The sequence below is a fragment of the Pomacea canaliculata genome, linkage group LG12 (assembly GCF_003073045.1).
Source record: "Pomacea canaliculata isolate SZHN2017 linkage group LG12, ASM307304v1, whole genome shotgun sequence".
NCBI classification, from domain to species: Eukaryota; Metazoa; Mollusca; class Gastropoda; order Architaenioglossa; family Ampullariidae; genus Pomacea; species Pomacea canaliculata.
The window spans coordinates 2,207,311-2,228,123 of record NC_037601.1 but is presented as its reverse complement, the minus strand read 5'-3'; the positions used below and the strand labels follow the sequence as shown (position 1 = coordinate 2,228,123).

General features: G+C 40.1%; 2 protein-coding genes across 13 annotated transcripts in view; both read left to right on the top strand.

Moving 5' to 3' along the window:
• The first annotated feature begins 88 nt into the window (after positions 1–88).
• Positions 89–9,696, top strand: LOC112576969. The gene is made up of 4 exons (XM_025259872.1): positions 89–400; positions 1,107–1,541; positions 2,232–2,345; positions 2,713–9,696. The coding sequence occupies exons 2-4, from the start codon at positions 1,122–1,124 to the stop codon at positions 5,500–5,502; spliced, it is 3,324 nt and encodes a 1,107-aa protein (XP_025115657.1). The 5' UTR covers positions 89–400; positions 1,107–1,121; the 3' UTR covers positions 5,503–9,696.
• Positions 9,697–12,113: 2,417 nt separating this feature from the next.
• The window catches only part of LOC112576575, a 36,407-nt gene continuing 27,707 nt past the window's right edge, over positions 12,114–20,813 (top strand). For 3 of the 12 annotated variants that reach the window (XR_003101872.1, XR_003101871.1, XM_025259136.1), the window contains exons 1-10: positions 13,826–14,182; positions 16,272–16,344; positions 16,381–16,395; positions 18,021–18,167; positions 18,405–18,580; positions 19,092–19,348; positions 19,677–19,742; positions 20,067–20,181; positions 20,343–20,454; positions 20,690–20,745. Coding sequence is in view for 10 of the 12 variants with exons in the window: in XM_025259136.1 (XP_025114921.1) it covers positions 18,062–18,167; positions 18,405–18,580; positions 19,092–19,348; positions 19,677–19,742; positions 20,067–20,181; positions 20,343–20,454; positions 20,690–20,745 (888 nt within the window). In the remaining 2 variants the exon portion in view is untranslated. Of the gene's footprint in view, positions 12,147–13,825; positions 14,183–16,271; positions 16,396–16,559; positions 16,697–18,020; positions 18,168–18,404; positions 18,581–19,091; positions 19,349–19,676; positions 19,743–20,066; positions 20,182–20,342; positions 20,455–20,689; positions 20,746–20,813 lie in introns of those variants that run through there. The other 9 variants (XM_025259126.1, XM_025259127.1, XM_025259135.1 and 6 more) reach the window with 9 other exon arrangements.

The following is a 20,813-nucleotide window of genomic DNA, read 5'->3' as shown; positions in this document are numbered from 1 at the left end:
TCTTCTAGGTATAGAAAAGTAAAGAGATCATATTTTTGAGCGATTTTAGTTTCTTTTTCAATAATAAGTTCTTGTAACTTATGAAAGACCCTCTACACTGTTACAAAACGGCGTTACTATGTAGACATGAACTTACTGCCAAGAGTAAAGGGGGAGAAGGTTGTGGCTCATCTTTATTTTAAGCGTCCAGCGTCAGAGTAGCATCCCTTTGTTACATTTGAGGCGACGCTGTTGGGATCTTGATGTCAACATCGCGCTCGTGCGGTAGTTAGACAAACATCAGCAGCATGTTGCATCCCAAGTTTCTTTTCTTTGTTTAGTGGCTTTTCATAAAATGGTGCTTCAGGGCTTACTCGAACTGAATCCTTTTTAAGTTTTGGATTTCCCTACTCTTGTGTTGGTACGTACGGTATACTTAGACTTTTTTTTCTTTTTTTTTTTTTAACTCACGTCGAGTAAATGTAATTTTTTAAAGTACTTTTATTCTTAAAATTATTCCTAGTCTTTAGTTTTCAGGGATCATCGTCGAAACGTTTTACCTATGCACAGTATCAGTAACCTTGGGAAAACATCGTGCTGACTGAAGATTTAATTAATCGTCTGCTACTTTCAACTTTTTTTTTTTTTTCGCATTCATGATAGAAATCTGCTGCGACACTTTAAAAAAAAGTCAGACATTTAAACTAATCTTATTGATAGGTGCCCGAGTTATGTCGACATTCCGTCTTTTTAAGGATAATTTACACTGAATATAAACTGAACGGACTATATAGCATTCGCTTTATATAGTCAATCAAAATGCAAGTCCTCAAAAAGTTATTTACTGTCAGACCGCGCATGACTTTTTAGAGTATTTTTATACTTTCAAGTATTATATTATATTTGCAGTATGAAGTATGCGATTGCTGAATGCATGCATAGTTTCATATATGTTTAAAAATCCTAGGCATATGGTGAGAACTGTATTAATAAAAAGAACATGTCTGGGTTATGGTGTGGATACACATAGATGTTTTTGGCTTTTTTTAACAAAATAAAATATTTTTACTGCATGATATTAATGTTTCATAACTGGTTTATGAATTTTCTCCCTTGATATTTTTCAGAAAATTCAAAACAAGATGGCTGAGTCTCTAATTCAGTCAGTCATCAAATGCCCAATATGCTTGGAGGCCTATAATGACCCTCGCATGCTTCCATGTCTCCACAGCTTTTGCCAAAAATGTTTGAGCTCTTACATTGAAAACTGTCCTGTTTCTCTGGCTCAGCCTTTCTTCACATGCCCTGTGTGTCGTGAAGAGATTCGGCCCCCTAACTCACATCGACCACAGAATGAATGGAGCATGCAGTTTCGCAGCAACTTCATCATGTCTGACCTTGCCAGTTGCCTTACAGAGACTTTTAAGGAGAGAGATGGTGAAGGGGAGGGTACAAGAGGAGGAGAGGTTTGCATTCCGTGCTCTAAGCAGACTCCATACCCCAGAGATGCTGAACAGTTTTGTCTGGATTGCTCACAGTCTTACTGTGCAGCTTGCTTACAGGTAAGTTATGCCACTTTACACTATTCAAACAGACTTTTTAATCAGTATTCATAAATCTTAATATGTCTTTTTTAAAATATCTCATATATTAAATATAAAATTATTATACTTAAAAATACAGTTTTTCCCTTAAGTACAGAAGAATTATTTTTGAACATACTTGCTGGACAAGATTCACTTTTGGAAGAAAATATCTTTAACTTTTGCAAACCATTAAATTGTATCACTGTGTAATTTAGAGATTAGTCACTTTTCATTTCAAGATTTTTTCATTATTTTGATTTTTGGAATCAAGTAAGCCACAGAAATATCTTTAGCCATTGTTTGCCATTATATTACACTTTTCTTTCAAGTCATTATATTACACTTTTCCTTCAAGAGTTCATAGGCTTCTTATGGCTTTGATAGAAAGGCTTTGACATAAATGTTTAACAATACTGCTCCAAAAAATTGTGATAACCCATTTGAATCTATTACATAAACTTTTTTTAAAGCTTGTTTTTATTAGGCATCATTATCCTGTTTACAGCTTTTAAAGATTCCTTTTGAAGTTTTTGAGAACATTGCTGTCAGTGGTGTTAAAATATAAGATACTTGGTGATTTTCATAAAATAAAAACATGATGAGAGAGAATGGTACGTGTTTCTGTCTCTGCTCTCATTACATCATTGCTGCTATGTGCTTATACAGGTGCACACGAGTATACCATCGTGTCAGTCACATTCAATTGTTTCTATTACTGACCATGCCGCCAGAGAACAGCATCAAAATAAGCATCAGCAGTGCTCAGAACATTCAGAAGAGGTATTGTCATGTGTTTACATCTACATGTCTTTGTTTCTACCTATTTGAATATCATTTTGCATTCATGGTTATGCGCATCACAACTGTACAAAAAAAAAAACTAGTGAAATTGCCATTTTATTATATTTGCTGTTGATATATTTTAGTTTTAACAGATAGTCACAAACTAAAGAGTGTTTAATTTACTGTCAACCATGTACATATTTTTTAAAAATAAAGAACTTTCTCTTTCAAGTGTAGATGATCACATCTCTTGATTGTATCTGACAATTGTTTTGTGATGAAATTAATGGATGGAGTTAATACTGTTCATCATCAGGCAATATTATACATTTATACCTAATTAAAACCTTCCATTTTATTGCAGATTTTGAAAATGTTTTGTGAAGACTGTAGACTACTTTTATGTCCAGTATGTGCGCTTCTTAAACACAGGCAGTGTAGCAAACTCAATGCTATAGCAGAGACTGCTAATGCACGACGACTTCAGATGAAGACATCCCAAAAGGAACTTCTAGCTGGCTTGGCTCAAATCAAACAACAAGAAGACAAAGTAAAGAAGGATAGAGAGAACCTTTCAAGGAGTACCACCATCAATTTTAAGGAGCTTAACGAAGCCTATGACACTTTACTGGCAAAAATCAAAGAACAAAAGGGTAGTGATATGCTTAAGATGCATGGTATAAATTTCAAGGTGCAGAGACACCTTGTGGCACATGAGGAAGATGTGGATCGGTTTATCTCTCTGTTAGAGGGAGACATTGACAGAGTGGAGAAGATGCAGCTGAAGGTGTCAGACATTCAGCTTTTGCGTGAAACAAACCCCGATGATCTCAAACAAGCTGTGACTCACATTTCAGATCTTAATACATACATCGAAAAAGTTAGAGACTGCCGTTTTGAAATTCCTGTGCTTAACAAAGCCAGATTTGAGGAGATCCAGCAGGTGTTGGACAAATTATCTATGTTGTGTTTTGAGCTGGACAGCAGCAGGGCTGATGATGTTGGAGAGGACAGTACAGGCTTACTAGTCCCAACCAAAGTTGAAAATCCGTCTACTGTAATGGAAACTTGTCCAGCAAGACTGTCATGTCAGATGGGACCAAACGGTAATGGACACACTGACCAGGCGTGTTCCCCCTTGCTTCTTCAGACCACAGTGGAGGTTGCTACTTGTGGTATTAGTGTTGCTCCATTTGTGTTGACACACAGCCCCTCTTCGTCTCAGAGTGATAAAGACAGCGACAGTCAGCGCAATCCATTCTCCATGTTGTCAATAGGTAAAAAGTTGCGGCCCAAAGCTCGTCCAAGAAACAGCTCGGCACGAAGGTCTGTGCATGGGTCAGTATTTAGTGTCAAACATCCTGTTGTTACAGCAGCAAGTTCTACCACCAAGCAGACAAGCCCCAAAAAAAGTACTCAGGGTTTTATTTTCACCCCTGTCAACAGTACATCAGCCATTTTTACCTTGCCTACTTCTAAATCTGGTACAGATGGTGCTGTAGACACTTCTAGCCATAGTTTACCTGTGCCGAAGTCTGGAGCAGCAAGTTTAGCTTTAGACACTGGCCTCTTGGTACCAAAATGTGGCACCTGCAGTACTCAGGCTACAGGAGGTGGTTGTTTGGCAGTATCCAAACCAGGAGCTACTATTTTACAGGCGGCACTAGACCAGAATATCAGCATGCTACATTCTGGCTGTTTTGTTTCACAGACTGTGACCAGCCTGCAGTCATCCAAAGCAATATCTTCAAATGGTGCAGCTGTGGCTTGCCATACTTTTCCTAAGCCAAAAATTGGAGCTTCAAATTCGATGGCAAATGGGAGTAACACTCTTCCAACTCCTAAACCTCGCACAGCAGCGCCATTGGGAACTAACACAATCCCAAGGGCAAGAGAGTCCAGGTCTGGGACTGATCAAGAGCCAGCAGCAGCTAGGGATGTGAGTGAGGCTCTGGTTGCCCAGAAAAATGTTATGGCAGCTTCAGAATTGTCAACTACCTTGTCAAGCCTAAATGCTATTGCATCAGGTTTGTCATCGAAAATTCTTCCACCCTCAAAGCCAAACAATTTTGCTGGATCAGGTGAACCACCACTCAGTGCATCAAGTGTGCCTGCTACTTCTCAGGTGGTTGCAGATGCTGTTAGAGCAAATGGCAGTGGTACCAAAACAAAATCTGCGGCAGGAAATGTCTTGGCAAACGAAGCTTCACCACGAAGTTCTGCAGCAGCAAATGGTGGAGTTTCTGGTCAAGCAAGTGCAGTGCTTGTGTCTTCTGAAAAGCCCAGAGAGAGTCTCGGCAACTCTATAAAAGAAAATGGAGATTCTTCTACACGAGCAGATGCTCAGAAGCTTCGAACCGTGTTCAGTATTCGGCCAGTGTCTGCCGGAGACTCACGACGACCCATTATCTCTGATTTTGCCATACTGCCTAACAGGCAGCTAGCAGTCGTTGATCGAGCAAACAGCCGTGTCAAACTGGTGCAAATGACAGTTGAAGAACAAGGTCAGGGAGGGCTGTGTCCAGCAGTTGACCTAACCACGCCCCATGGTATGTGCCACATGGATGGGGAAATAGTTGCTGTGGTCAGTCATGCAGCCAAAACTTTGCAGCTGGTCCACTTAGGAAACCATCGTCAATGTATCAAGCACACTTACAACACCTGTCGTGGGTACACCAATGTTGCACGTCTGACCACGCAGACTCTTGCTGCACGGTTTTCTCTGGGGGTCCATATTTTGGATGTCGGGGGGCCAGCCCTTCGTTTGAAGGCAGCCATTGTAAATGACAGCAATGGGAAACCTTTATTTAGATCACCAACTGCCATGTGTACAACACAGGATGGCAAGATCGTGGTGCTAGATGGCATCCTGCTGGATGTCAGCTGTTGGGATCAGACGGGGGCATTGTTATGGCGACTTCCACACCCCAACTTGTTTTTACCTCGTAGTTTATGCAGTGTTGGACTGCGCCGACTGTACTGTCTGTGTGGCACTACCAGACTTGACTGCCTGTCAGCTGCAAATGGCAAGCTGCTCCACTCAGTGAAACTCGAAGCTGGACCTTTGAAGGAAGTGTCTACAGTAGCTCAAGATCCTCAAGGCAGAATCCTCATCAATAATGTAGAGGAGGTTGTTTGCTTTGCTTGGGCTTAGTGGGCCTCCTGGTATGCAGCCTAAAGACCCATTGATTTCATATACATTCTCTTTATGGAGTAACAAAGCTCAATTTATTTAGATTTTTTTTTTTTTGTTATTGTTCATGGTATGTACATGAACACTTGCATGATCACTTGGGGTTTTTTAAAAACCTTTTTCTTCCTGACCTGCAGCTTTATGTGTGCTGATATATTTTTAAATCTTTTGAGTCAAAAGAGAATCATAAATCAACGAGGGATTGCCTTTGCCTGTACCAGACCAGGGCTTCCAGCTAGGCCAAGGAGTATGTCTGGTAGGGTCTTTTAGACTCGTCTAATCATGTCCAGATTGTTAAGTTTTACTAATGTTTCTCCCATAGATTCTTTTTTGTAGCTTGGTGGCAAGTGTTGCCCGATGGCTTCCTTAAGGTGTGGCCAAGCCATACTCTCTCTCTTGTGTGTGTGTGTGTGCCATTTGGCTTTTGCAGTTTATTGTTGATCTTGCCATGCCACTTGGTGTGCAGAGGAGATCTGTTTACAAAGGTTCATACATTTTTGATATCTTTGTGTTGTAACGGGGGCATTATGGTAGAGATGACTTTTCACTGTGCAGTTTGGTAATCTTATACTCCTTTGTAAACTGCTTAGTAGGTGAAGGGTCTTACTCTACCATATTTTTTTCTTGTTGTGGGTGGTGTTTGCCATGTTATCTGTACATGCATATCTGCATGAGACAGTCTGTATTTAATGGTTTTAAGAAAAGCTTTCCATTTGTATTTTGTAGCCATTTTCTTGTAGATGTGACTCTGAAATGGATTTTTTGCTGTCTGTGTAGTCAGCATTTGCAGTGGAAAAATAGTTGGGCCCTGTATGGCAGTTGTAACAGCAATGATAATAGTTTGCACTAGCTTACAGCCATTTGAACAGCATGAAAATAAAATTTAGTCTTTTTTTTTTTTTGGAAGAAACAAGACCTAATGATATTCTGTTCTCTTGTCACTGGATAAGAATAGCTTATTACAAAACCCTCTTTCAATTGCAACAAGAATGTTACATTCAATTTCAGAACTACTTTTTTTTAAGCGATGTGATACATTAGTTTTGTATGTTTACGCATGCTGTAGGACATTTGGTATAGTGTGAAATGTAATATGCAGTGTAAACATGTTGACTTTTCAATTTTTTTGGGTGGTGGGGGGAGGAAAATTAATGGATAAAAAAGAATATTTGGACAAACGAGCAGTCAATTTTGTGGATATTTCAGTACTTTGGATCTGTTTATCAAATCGCATGGAGAATGTTCTGTAATCTTCAGTGGCATTTCCTTCTTGCCAGCAGCTGGACCAAGAGAACTTTTTTCCAAGTCTTGCATGAATCACCAGGACTCCTCCCTTTTGTTGTTACATGCACCTTGAATTGCTGTAGCAAGAACAGGTGTTTTATAAATGCCTTTATTATTATTTTGCTTTAGTCCAACGCCCTTTTGGTAACATGCATTTGTACAAATTTATTTGGTGGTTTTTTTGGGGGAGGGTTAGTTGTCTTCCATGAAGATATTTTTGTACAACTTTGGACACTGAGCAAAATGCTACTGAAAATGGGCTATTTTTTGTCTTCTAAAAGAAAAGGTGAAAGTATAGAGAAAAGTTGCAGTTAAATACCAAAGATATTATGTGTGCCTCAAATATAAAGAAATGTAAATCTTTCCATTTAATTACTATTTATTTGTGCTGCTGACAATTTTTTTTTTGTAAATATTTATGATAAAAACTACGAAACAAAGACATTGCCAAAATCTGTCAGTCCTGGTATGTTCGTGCTCAGACAATCATGTTTTCTTATTCAAGTTAAGTTCAAGCCTGAGATGTGTAGGTGTTTGTGTGGTTTTTTCCCACCCATTTCTTAAAGTGCCCATTCCCCATCTGGGATTAATGATCATTTTTCTGAATAAAAATGGAGAAAAAGCACTTATTCAGTGCATCCTTAGTTTAACCCATTAAAAGTGCATTACACAAATGAAAACTGTTGTGCAAGTTATATACATGAGCAAATATGCATATATTATATGCAGCAATACACCAGACTTAAAACATTTGAAGTTTCATTCAGCAGTAGTTTACAATCTTGTGAGCTGAGATGGAGAAAGTTGATTTATTGTGCAAAGTAATCTGATGTTGATGGTTGTGGAAATGGAACAACAATATGTTTGTTGTGTCTGTTATCCTATGCATGTGCCTGGGGCTTTCATAGTTCCCTAAAGTTCACACAAAAATAGTGCAATGCAGTTTATTTGCATATGTTTGGTTTTGCAAGAATTGGAATTTTCTAAACAGCTACAAACAAAGCTTTTTTTAAATTCAGTCATGCCTCTGGGTGGGGGCTGGGGGTTCCAGTTATCATTCTCAACCAGAATTCCAAGCACAGTTCTCTCACCTGGCCCCTAATCTCACACTTATCAGTTACTGTGCAAAACATAATAACTATGCATCTTTCACAGTTTATACATTTCTTTCAAGCATTTATGTTTTGTAACAAAATGGAATTTTATTGATCATGAATACTGTTTCTTGCATCCTGTTATTCCTAAATCTTCACATCTTGATGACCAGTGTAAAGGCTTTGCCTCCTCGTGATACTCCACTGGCATATTTTTCACATACCATTGTATTTCACCATGTTAATGATTTTTCTGTGTGCCCTCTACTCATTGTGCTCATCTCCATTGCAGGTTGTGGATTTTAGGTTTTGCTTGAGTATATGAATAGGAAGCTCACTCTGTTTACCCATTTTATATCCTAATATTAAGTAAAGCAAAATAAATAAATATGAATAATCATTGTTGGTTAACCCCCCTCCCCTCTTTGGCTCTCCTGTTTTCATAGAGACACCATGTTTATGGCCCCTGTCTAGCTACTGAAAATCTTTTGTCCTGAAAGTTCCTTTCTCTCAGTAATATACAACAGATTTAGAGAGAATGGATTTAATTTGATCATTATCTTTCATTTGAAAAGACTTTAAAGAGCCACTAACACAAGTTCTTCTACATTTGAACTCAGCGGAAAGTTTGCTAAATAAAGTGCTGTCAATAGCATCTTATATTCCATCACTTTTGCTTCTCCCTGCAATGGACTCTACAGATATGGGTAATTTTGGTCACCTGGAGAGATGAGATTTCCATATTGTTTGTTGGAATAAACTGTTTAAAGGAAAGGGTGCAGGGTTTATTTTGAGCCTTTTCACATTTTTTACCTTTTTATCTTGAGTACTTATGTGACTAGCTTTCCCCCCTCAGCTTTTGAAATATAGATTAATCACAAACTATTCTTCTTGTAAACATTATTTTACCAGCAGGTACCAATAAATTCAAATAGGTCCTTTTAAAATTACCCACTTAACATTCTTCCAGAATATCTTTTAGTTCTGTAGTCAGGTCCAAACAGATGTTTGGCATGTGATATAAAGTTTATGACATTTTATCAAGTCTTTCTGTCTTTGCCGTCGCAGTTTTAGTGTCCAGTGTAAGTCCTTCAAGATGACTTGAAATTGAGCCTGGCTCATTTAGACAGGGTAAATAATGCTATGATTTCAAGGTTCCAGGATTTTACCAAACCAATAAAAAGGATATAACATTTTTATATAAGTATAACAAACAAGAATTGTTGATTAACTGAGTAAAAATACGGACGTGTATAGGTGGACTGTTGTCTGTCTGCCGAGATCAACGCTTAGTCTCGGCGAGCCTGAACACTTAATGTGACTAAACCGGAAGCTTTGTACACACCTGCCTCGTTTTAGTAGTTAACTTGGGGGGGGGGGGGGGGTTGTCTGCCAGCAGTCCAGTAATGCAAGTTCGTGGTAAGACTTAGTCTACTGATGATGTCTAATTGCCGACATTTTGTTTTCCATTTATCTGCTGTATCACTTGTAAGTTTTTCAAGTTGACTTTAGACTGCACAATATTGAAGGTTTTACAATGACTGCATGGAAAGGAATAGTATTGCCAACTTTCTGGATAGATGCTGTCATTAGATGCATTTTTGCAGAAGCAGTTTATTACACTGATCGATGTGCCAAGAGAATTAATGTAATGTCTGCCTGCTGCTTTGTGTATTTATTGCTTATTATACCTGTTTCTTATTTGTGAAAATGTGAGTAAAAAGATTCTGATATACGTGCACCGTCTTTTACTTTACAAAAAAAAAAAAAAAAAAAATGACAGGCTACTTGCTTAAAGGTATGAATATTTTGAAGCAAGAAACGGATGTGGACTGTCGATCAGAATATATAAAATGTTTCCCATGGGGGCCGGTCATTTTGAACAAGACCATATTGCCTCAGTCATATCGACTCCTCCCTGACCATCGCTGCATGTAAGACCACATTGTCACAATACAGAATGTCAGACCGACCCCAGCCCAAAGGAAGATTCGATCCAGTAGCTATACCGCAGAAACAACTTCTGTTAAAAAGTATCAAAAACTAAAGAAATCTTTGATTTAGATACACGTACTGCACAGCAGACTTCTCTATATTTTGAAAGGGAACGAGACGAGATCTGAACCAAGAGTTTCTCACTACAGGGATGACAAGCGAGTGTGTGACAGGTATTGTACAGAGTGTTAAAGGTGTAGCAAAGGCTGTGAGGGCGCTGATGAGACTGTGGCATGCTGTGTGACGTCAGCGAGGGACAGGAAGTGTCGGCCATTGTTAGGATTTGAACTCAAGTGATCGGTGGTGTGTGGATTAGTGATATATATTAGTGATAACAATCAAGATGGCTATGAGCAGTGTCCAACCATATCATGTCATCAGCTGGGATCGAGTTGACATCGGAGGACGAAAGATTCCCGTGTAATTTCTATTATTAAACTCAACATCCTATAAAACATTCAACTTTTTCCACATGAACAGACACGAACATAGACGAGATTTAAACTGATCTTACTCTTTCCAAGATTCTAAGAAGTTTTATTTTTCCTTTAAAATATTCCCTTAACCACTACACTACCGGGCGCCCCTGTATGAGAAGGCCGGAATAGGTTATACATGCATTGCGAGCTGCTCTCGCTCGGCATCAAGGATGAAAGTGTGAAGATGTTCTACAAGTATTTCATGGAGGGGCTGATCACCTCGATCGTTCCTTGCCTGTCGATGTCAGATCGTAAAACAAAATAGTCCAGCTCACCGCATCCCAAGGCTGTGTGTGTGAGTTATCTTCCAGCAGCAATAACTGGTGTGGAAAGAGAATACCTCTCTACAGAGCTCGTCTGTGCTTACAGTATGCAAGGCTCTGAAGAATGGTCATGAATTTTACAGTCTGGCTCCAGCCTACGACAGGGGCGCAACGGTTAGAGTGTCAGCACTACGGTGACGGTTGGCTGTCCTGGGTTCAGCTCTCGTCTCCATTGTTCATCTTGGCTACAACTGAAGTTCAACCATCTCCATCCATTTTCCTTCTCCTTCGTCTGCGGGGACTCGTCAAGGTGGTGTGTGTAATTTGTGGTACGCACGGGGGAGCAAGTGTATGATTTATTAAACAGTGTTTTGTAGACAGATGGACACTGTAGAGGTGTCTTATCAGGCTTGCTGAGTAAAGCATTGGCAACTTCTAGAGTTGCCATCGTTGGAAAGATTAGCTCTTCGCCAATGAAGCTTGGAGCTGTAATCCGTCTCCAGCCATTTATTCTCGATTTAAAAACGAGAGATGCGGGATCCCAACACAAAGACAGATTTATTATTTATTTATTATTATCTTTTTACATGACTGATTAATTCTTCCCGAGGGCTTTCACCAGCACGCATCATAGGCCCTTCCGAAGAGGGTTCTTCCCGTCCAAGCTCTTGTTGTGCAGGTGATGTATTTGCGGTTTCTGCAACTTTTTTTTACAGGCTGGGGATGCTAGAGTTTTTTTTTTGTTTTGTCTCCCTGTCTCCATCATATATCATACGACAGCTTGTTACATCCAAACACACATAACTACACGTATACACCCAAAATATGCGCATCTCCCTCAGATAATCTCCACCCAGTATTCAGCAGTCGGGTGGAAGAGGGTAAAAATGTTACCGTGGTTTCTGTTTTGACAAGGTGATGGGAGGCGGAGTGGGGAGGGGTAGTTAAAGCGTCTGGAGAAGGGAAGTGAGGACAAAGTAATGAGCGAGGAGGGGCATGTCTCATAATTGTGCTGCACTTCGGTGCGCTGACTATAATAATAATCATCAATAATAATAAATGCAAAATGTGTAAAGCGCTTATACTCAGACTCCTAAGGAGCATTCTCTTAACGTCTAAGAACAAAAACAAGACGACCAGACTATTGACTTGCCACCCCGCAGTGCGTGAGGGTGTTGTGTCTCCCATCACCTTTAGTTTTCATTTTCTTTCTCTCTCGCCTGTGCACAGGATTTTTTCTACCTCTCTCTCTCTCTCTGTGTTGAGTGTGGGTGTGCATGATGTGTGTATGAGACATTTTATGAGCACTTCTCTGTGTAATAAATTTGTTTTATATCGTTCATTTTGTCTTTGTTATTGCTGTGTGGTCTGCGGTTCGACAGGGATGTCGCGCGCCGTGGCTGGCCGAGTGGGTGGGTGTGTGTTAGCGGTTGCGAGCGCGCATCCGGCGACGACGACAACTGCCTTCCTTCAGTACAGATGCGCCTGAGGTGAGTGTAAGTAACTAAAACTACAACTCTTTAATTGCTGAGATCTTTTTAAACCACTATGTGATAGCACATAGCATCAAAGTAGTTGTGACTCATGTTCTTGAAGCCCTTTGTATAATCATCCACAAGCTGAATGTTAACAATCGAGGGCGAGTCAATTTATGATAGTCTGGTGAGATAAAACTACTTATAGTACATGTCTTTGTTTAAACTTTGCACATCAGCATGATCACTCATCCACTGCACCCTCTGTTTGCGGAACACCATCCAGTTCACAATTAAAATGCTGCCAAGAAGACTAATCAAGGTGTGGCGATTAGGTACCTCACCGCTGATAGGGATGAGAGAATGTCCTCGAGAAACAATTTCTATCGCATCGACACCATTAAATCCTGTCATCGTCAGTAGAGATCAACGAACCTCAGGAAGGGCGAACAGTGGTCGTGGGGTGTTGACAGCCTCAAGAAAATAGAAGGCAACCACGAGACCAAGAGCCTCTTAACACACAGGCGGTTCCTGTGGTCAGCTGCATGGGGAGGTGGTGCTGATGGAGCAAAACATTTCAGTTTTCTGTACTTTAGGCTATAGCCAAACAACCGCTGTATTCCTACTGTTTGTACGGTTTTCTATTTTCTAAAACTTAGTCTCACTTTATATTTTCCTTTAGTATCTATTAGTGTGTTTGTCTAACAATTTATTTTCGAAATCTCTCTGAATTTTATAATTGTTCTTAATTTTTCCAAATCTCACTTTAAAACACTTTCGCTACATGGCTGTACAGTTTGTCTATACGACTTCTCAGCATTGTTGAATCCCCTGGCTACTCTTAGACTTCCTGAATGTTTAGCTAACATTTTAAGAAAACTTTCTCTTTACTATGATTTGTGAATGCTGACAACCCATCAAGACAACAGATTAGAATTCATCACTACCGTCAACAACGCCCTTTGTAACCAGCCACCACCTGCTCTGTCACTCGTCGATCGTTATTCTTATGTCCCTCGTCACCAAGTTCTGACAGATTCTGCTTCTGCCAAAACTTCTTTGTGTGTTGTCAACACTCTGCTGGATCATGTTTCCATCACATGTCATGTGAACACTCCCATCTGCACAGTGTAAAGTACTTTGAACACTCACAGCCATTGCAAACATTCTCTGACTCGTCGTCAGCATCAGGATCAGCATCGGCGTGATCAAAGGGAGCCAGATGATGTCATCACCCGTAACACCAGCTGGAAACCGACCAATTCAACATGGAGGTATGAGAACTGCCGAGCATCCCCCACACGACAACTCAACACTTGCCTCCATGCCGAACTTTTCAAAGCCCAGTCTGTATCGTCAGCACAACAGTTACTGAAGTGTTGACATTGTCAGAGATCGTCACCTCGATATTTTCATCATCACTGACAACAGCAGAGGTCCGGTGGCGCAACGGTTAGCGCCTGTCACCAATACAGTGAAGGTTGGCTGCCAATGGTTCATTTCTCGTCTCGGGCACGCTGTTCTTTCTCTGCACGTGGCATCTGTTTACAGGGCTGGCTGCCTTGCCATGATATAGCCATAGTTGCTAGCACGGTGTATTCCCCCCCCACCCATAGTGCGAAATCGCCGCAAGGTGGAAGCACTTTCCTACTAAACAACAACAACAACAACAACAACAACAACAACAACAACAACAACATGCGGGACGGTAGTTGTCGACAGACGATCTCTCAAACAGGGGAGGACGGCGGTCAGAACGACCCGGTTAATTAAGGCCGGGGTAGACCGAGAACAGGAGGTTCGTAAGACCCACTCTACCACAGAGTGCTCGACACTTCATCACCAGTAGCTGTTGGGTCGCAAACTGTAGAAGCTGAGGCTGGTAGGTATGTAAGCGTTGGTTCTTAATTGTTAGGCTCGAGGCAGCCGTCTCATGGACGATTATTCAAGGATTTTTCAAGGGGAGTTATTCTTCAAAGTTTCACGGACGATTATTCAAGGAAGTGTAGATGTGTGTGTAAGCGTGGACGTCTCTGGACATCATCCCAACCGTAAGTGGAAATGTTGGGAACTCTGAAGAAACATTTACCTAGCTACAGGGAACGTCAGGGAGGTTGACAGTCGCCATGACATTAATATACTTTTAGGGTTTCTAGTCATGTTTATGTATTGATGTTGAGTTGTGTAAATTTCGCTGCTCCACCTTAAAAATAAATATAAGCTCCCGAACAATTTAGGAAAAAGCTCACATGCAAATTTTTATGCTCCGTTGTAAGAAAAAACACGTGTGGGACGGAGTGTGCTGTCAGGGACCTGTGCCGTCCCCAACCAATGTCTGTCAGTCTGCCTATTATGCTAGACAAGTTACAGCTGTCTGTCAGTCTGCCTATTATGATAGACAAGTTACAGCTGTCTGTCAGTCTGCCTATTATGATAGACAAGTTACAGCTGTCTGTCAGTCTGCCTATTATGATAGACAAGTTACAGCTGTCTGCCAGTCAGTCTATTATGATAGACAAGTTACAGCTGTCTGTCAGTCAGCCTATTATGATAGACAAGTTACAGCTGTCAGTCAGTCTGCCTATTATGATAGACAAGTTACAGCTGTCTGTCAGTCTATTATGCTAGACAAGTTACAGCTGTCTGTCAGTCTATTATGATAGACAAGTTACAGCTGTCTGTCAGTCAGTCTATTATGCTAGACAAGTTACAGCTGTCTGTCAGTCAGTCTATTATGCTAGACAAGTTACAGCTGTCTGTCAGTCAGTCTATTATGCTAGACAAGTTACAGCTGTCTGTCAGTCAGTCTATTATGCTAGACAAGTTACAGCTGTCTGTCAGTCAGTCTATTATGAGCTACACAAGATCAGCGCCATCTATCACATTCTGTCTACACGCGCTACCATCATCTTGTCTGTGTGTTTGTTTTATCCAGACTTGATAACTGCAACTCCTTGCTGGCTGCCCTGAATACCTTCTTCACAAACTCCAGAAAGGACAGAACTCTGCTGCATGTCTGGTGCTTAGAGCTCAGAAACGAGACCATGCCACCCTCTTCTTCGTTGTCTACATTAGTTTCCCATCCGTTCTAGCATCCAGTACAAACTGTCCGTGCTGTGTTTTAATTTCTTTGCTGGCACCTGCCCTGATAATTTCTCTGAACTGCTTTTCCCTTAAATCCCAGCAGGACAACTCCGCTCTTTGTCTGATGACCATACGACTCTTTGATCTGTCACCAAAACAACAACATATGGCCACAGGAGTTTTAGTTATTGTGCAGCGAAACAATGGAACTCTCTTCCTTTTCATATCCACCACCTACCCACTATTGATTCCTTTAAACGTGCACTGAAAACACACCTCGTCTGTAAACATGACTCCTAACAACCTATCCCATAATGCTAGTCCTTTGTCACACTCTTCCTTTTGTAATATGTTACTCTCAGCTCTTGTTCTTGTTATTGGGTTCCGCTTCATGTTTTCTGTATTTGATTTTATTCTTCGTTTAGTACGGTTGATTATTATTTTATTGTTCATATGTTATTTGCTTGTTTTCCTGTCCCTCGTATACTGTCCATGTTTCGTTCTTGTTCTTAAGCGCTAAGAACATATACACTCCTTAGTAGTGTGAGTACGCGCTTTACACATTTTGCATTTATTATAATACTAATAATAATATATACGAAGAAGAACACTCTTTGGCATCAAGTTACTTAGCTTTCAATACGGTTTTAATAACTGCCATAAAATAATGAAAGAATTTGCCGCATAGAAAAAATCCCCAGAGTGAGGATTACATCAGCCTTTCTTTACAAGAGAAAGAAAGGGAAAACGACAAAATCCACTGACCCAGGCGCAGGCCCGGGTACACCAGACCCTCCTGTCCCTCGACCCCCCCCCCCCTTTCTTATCAGGCCTGCTCTTGTGACGAAACATGATCTGTGCCACGCAGCAGGTGGAGGCTTTTACTGACCTCAGTGACCCTGTCGCTAATACGCTGCAGCAGGCTGTGCTGTGTCGGCAGTCAATTTGTAAATATCATTAAGACTGCGCAGCTGTGCATCTATTAACCGGAGTTTGTGGTAAATCTACGGTAGCGGTAATTGTTGTTGCTGTTTTGTTTTGGTTTGTTTTGTTCAGCAAGCGCACTAAGCAGCAACAAAGCGAACGATAACCGCCATCTACCGCGACCTCGCAGCACGAGCATTGCCTCCCTTTAACGCGGGTCCGCCCGACGAGACAGTACGTAAACTTCAACTCTTCTGTAAGTGCTGAAAGACGTTTAAAAGCATCTATGTTGTTGATGATAGCATTGAAATAGGTTAATACGTATTGTTGAAACCTTTTTTTATAGCTATCCATTTGCACAGACAACTTGAGCTTTAACGATGGAGGGCGGAGCTTAATTACCATTTTCTGGTGAGACTAAAGTACTTTTAGACCAGGTGCACTTGCTTGAACTTTGCACCTAGACATGATCGCCCATTCAGTGCATCCTCGGTTGGTGGAGCATATCGAATTCGTGATTAAAAGGCCGCCAAGAAGACTAAGTAAGGTGTGATGAGGTAACATGCTAGGGCTGAAGTAGGAATGTCACATAAATCTTATCGCATCTGTCGTCGACACGATTTATTCTGTCATCGTCACTATATATATTATATTTAGCGATCGACGAACCTCAGGAATGGCAAACAGTACGTAGTCGAGGGGTATTGAACACCTCTCGAAAAATAGAGGACAATGCTGGAGACCAACAACTAAGGTGACCAGACGTCCCGCATTTGGCGGGACAGTCCCGCTTTTGACCTCGTGTCCCGCCTGAATATCGGGCAGGACGCCCAATGTCCCGCTTTCTGGCTTTCTGGCAAGTCCATCAAATGTCCCGGTTGTCTTTAAAAATCACTTTTTTTCGGCGTTTTTTGACGGTGACGACACCATCATCGGAACGTGTCCCGCTTTCGCACCCGAAACGTCTGGTCACCTTACCAACAACCCATGAACATGCAGACTGGCGGTTCCTGTGGCTTTAGCAGCATGGGGAGGTGCATGCGCTCGGTGCTGAGCAAAACCTAAAATTAACCTAGTTTTCAGGTTTCTGGTTTCAGCTATAACCAAAACAGCCCTGTATAATCTTACGAACAGTTTCTGAGATCAAGTTACCTTGCTTTCAATACAATTTTTTTAAAGTGCCATGGTACAAGCTGACCCTGCGCTGGGGCATATTGGGGGCGAGCGGGGGCGACCGCCCCAAATAATTAAAGTGCTTCCAAAAGGCCCGCAATTCTATTTGCCCAAGGCCCCGCATCCCCTAGCGCCGTCTCTGGTACAAGTAAAAAAGCAAAAAAAAAAAAAGAAAAACAACCTCCAACTTAAATTTGTATGCAACACAAATAGATTCATACATGAATAAATACCTAACGCTAATCCCTGAATTAACATGTTTGCAAGTATCAAAATTATTAATTATGGCTTGCTTGAGAATACTGAAGCAGCATGCTAACAAAATACTTAACAGTCAGCCTTGCATACTGGAACCTTCTATACTCTTAAAAACTACCATGGCATTCACTCTTAGACTATAAAGGCTACTTTCTCATGAAGTCCAACTTGGCTGTGTCAGATGACCACTCTTTCACAACATATTCATGACAGTTTTATGATTTGTAAAGAGTTAAGAAGTTTCAATACAAGAGACTTTAATCTTTTACTCTGTACGGGCTATTGAGATACTAAGGTAGCTTGATCATATCCAAATAACATACATTTGTATGTATTAATAATACATTATTGCATTAAGAGGCTAATGAGACTAAAGTGATGATTCTAGTATTGCATGTTATGAAAACTAAGTTGGGCTGTCTCTTTCTTTTGTCCTTTTCACATGAGCAGCTGTTAAGGCTTCAGAGGTGGCAGCATCTAAACAAATCAGCATGATGATATTGGAAACAGCTTTATTTGTTTGTTTGATAACTCTGATTGTTTGGTGGCTTTTGAGATCAGACCCTGCTCCTGTGGCTGGTGTCTACCCATTGCCAGGTAGTATATCACAACCCTTTAATTTTGCAGATATCACAGTATCCCATCTTGTTTTCAGTGTTTTTTTTTCATGCTTGGTAACACACCATCAAAATTGTATGAACATCTGATAAGTTAGTCTTTTTTTTTTTTTAAAGATGCTTCTAAATCTGATTCGAAAACCTAATGCTTTGTTTAAACAATTAAGATCGTGCATTTTGATTCTTTGGTAAAGTGACTGGCTGGTTTGTATTGCAGGAAAATGGTATTGGCTAAAACGAGCAATCTTTTCTTGCTTTTTCTATCTACGAGCAAGACAGACAAAAAAGCAAAAGCAGACAGACAAGAAGTATAACAGTTCTCCTAGAGGTTATGGAAACAGTATGTTGCTAACTGAGATGGAGAAGTGCCTGCCTCGTCATATGGACCCAGATGTAAACAAACATCATAAGCTTACACCTTTAGTGGCATCTATACTATAAGAGTATTATTGTATTACTCCAAATAATGCTCTTGATTTAGAAAGAACAAAATTTACTCCAAAATGTTCATTGTTAAAATGTTAAAACTGAGATTTCATTATGGCATTTAAAAGCAACCGTTTTATTGTTATGCATTAATTAGTATTTATATATTTTTTTATTTCAAGCATGTGCATTTTCTTTGGAAGGATGTTGCAGAAATAAATACAATATTTATACAATACAATACAACTTTATTAATCCACAAGGGCAATTACAGGGATGATGACACGACAGCACACTAGAGTGAAGATTATGTAGGAGATTAAAGGGAATAGATTCTGGCGACATACACACATTATCGTAATTCTTTAAAACTTCTATGCCTAGTATAAGATGTGAAATATGACACATAATAAGCTGGTACTTAGTAAATCATTGAGGCAAGATTGGTGTGCCACTTCAGCATTTATTTGTCTCTTAGGCTTTGGACTCTGTTTACATTGGAGCCTACAGTCAGGATGGACCTAACCTGGCCATGCGTGTTGGACGGAGGCCAGATCGAAGGGCGGAAATTTGGCTACATCTGGAAATACCTGGGGTTGGGCATCTACAACATCCAGTTCATCCAGACACAGCAATAAGCAACACAGACCCTAACTCTTTCACAGCTGGAGGACTGAGGTTTGAGGTGATAGAACCACTGAAAACTTGGAGAGTCAGCTTTAGCGGACAACTCAGGTACAAAATATAATGATATTCAACTATAGCTGTTCTTTTCACATTCCTTAAAAGTAAAACCTCAAGCGACTTCTTATAATAGACTCAGATCATAAAATCTTCTGTTAAAACATTGGAAGCCATGCATGCTTGAGAATTTTTGATACTTTTTGTAATGTGTTGAAAATGAGGTAGGAACACAAAACACCTTAGCCACTACCACCTTAGACTGGCACATTGCAAGAGTTATCCAAGACAGGGTATAGTTTATAAAAACAATATTACTTTTTTGCTCATGTCACCTATTTGAGTTGTTAATTAAAAATATAAAACATGTCTGTACACCCAGAGTAGGGCTGTGCAACAGTCTTGAGAACAAGCCTGAGAAATTTTTGGACACACAGTTCTCCTTTCTGTGAGTGTGACAACTACATTTGAAAAGTTACCATTTTATAATACTGATTATATGGAAAATTGCCCTAAAGCAAAAAACTTTTCATCCAAATGAGGCACAACTTTGTGTGAAGTCAAATGGCAAGTATGGACCAGTAGTGCCAAAGGAGTGGGGAAAAAGAAGAATCGAAGTTCACAAAAAAATGTTTGTGTATGTTATTAATTTTTACCATTTCATTAAAAAATTACATTTGAAAATTGTAAGCAAAGAGAGTACATCTTTTATAACTTTAGTACACTTGTCTACAGCCCAGACCAAAAGTAATTTTATGACATTTTATGACAGGTGGAATGCATTTGCACCACCCTTCAATTACGATTCAGATCTGGATTCTTCATTACTTGGAGATGCCATTGCACGAGAACGATGGTGCAGAGAGTTCTTCAACAAACTGCAAAAGTCTGTAATGTATTCTTAAAACTCTAAACAAAAAAAAAAGAGTTTTTCAACAAATTGGTCGATGCTATATGTGAAAGCATAGAAGTAGTTCAAGAAATTAAAAAAAAAATTCTTTCAATCTTTAATAGATCATTGTTATATATCCAAAAGGAACTGTTTTACAGGCGACATCAGACTCATTATGAACAATGGGGAGAGCTACGAGGGACTCTTACTGTTGAAGGTCATCCACCTCAAAATCTGCGCTTAACAGCCATCCGAGATCACTCATTTGGTGAGCAAACAGGCTGCTGTAAGCAGTTCTTGTTACAACGGTTATTTTCACTTTGCACAACATCAGATTTCAGAAATATTAGACCAGGAAATAAAGATTCGCTATTCAAAGTAAGCACCAGACCTGACAACTGTTTATCCTGCATGGATATAGCACTTAATTGGCATAGGATAAATGGTGAAGTGCCTGCATGGTTTCCAGAAATATTAAACCTTGTTGTCATTTCATGTTACAGGTGTGCGAAAATGGACAGACTTCTACAGATATGTGTATTGCTTCTTACATATTGAGGTATGAGTTGGGGTTATTTTTCATGCTTGTGGGTAGGATGGAGAGAGACACTTATCACACAGTTAGAG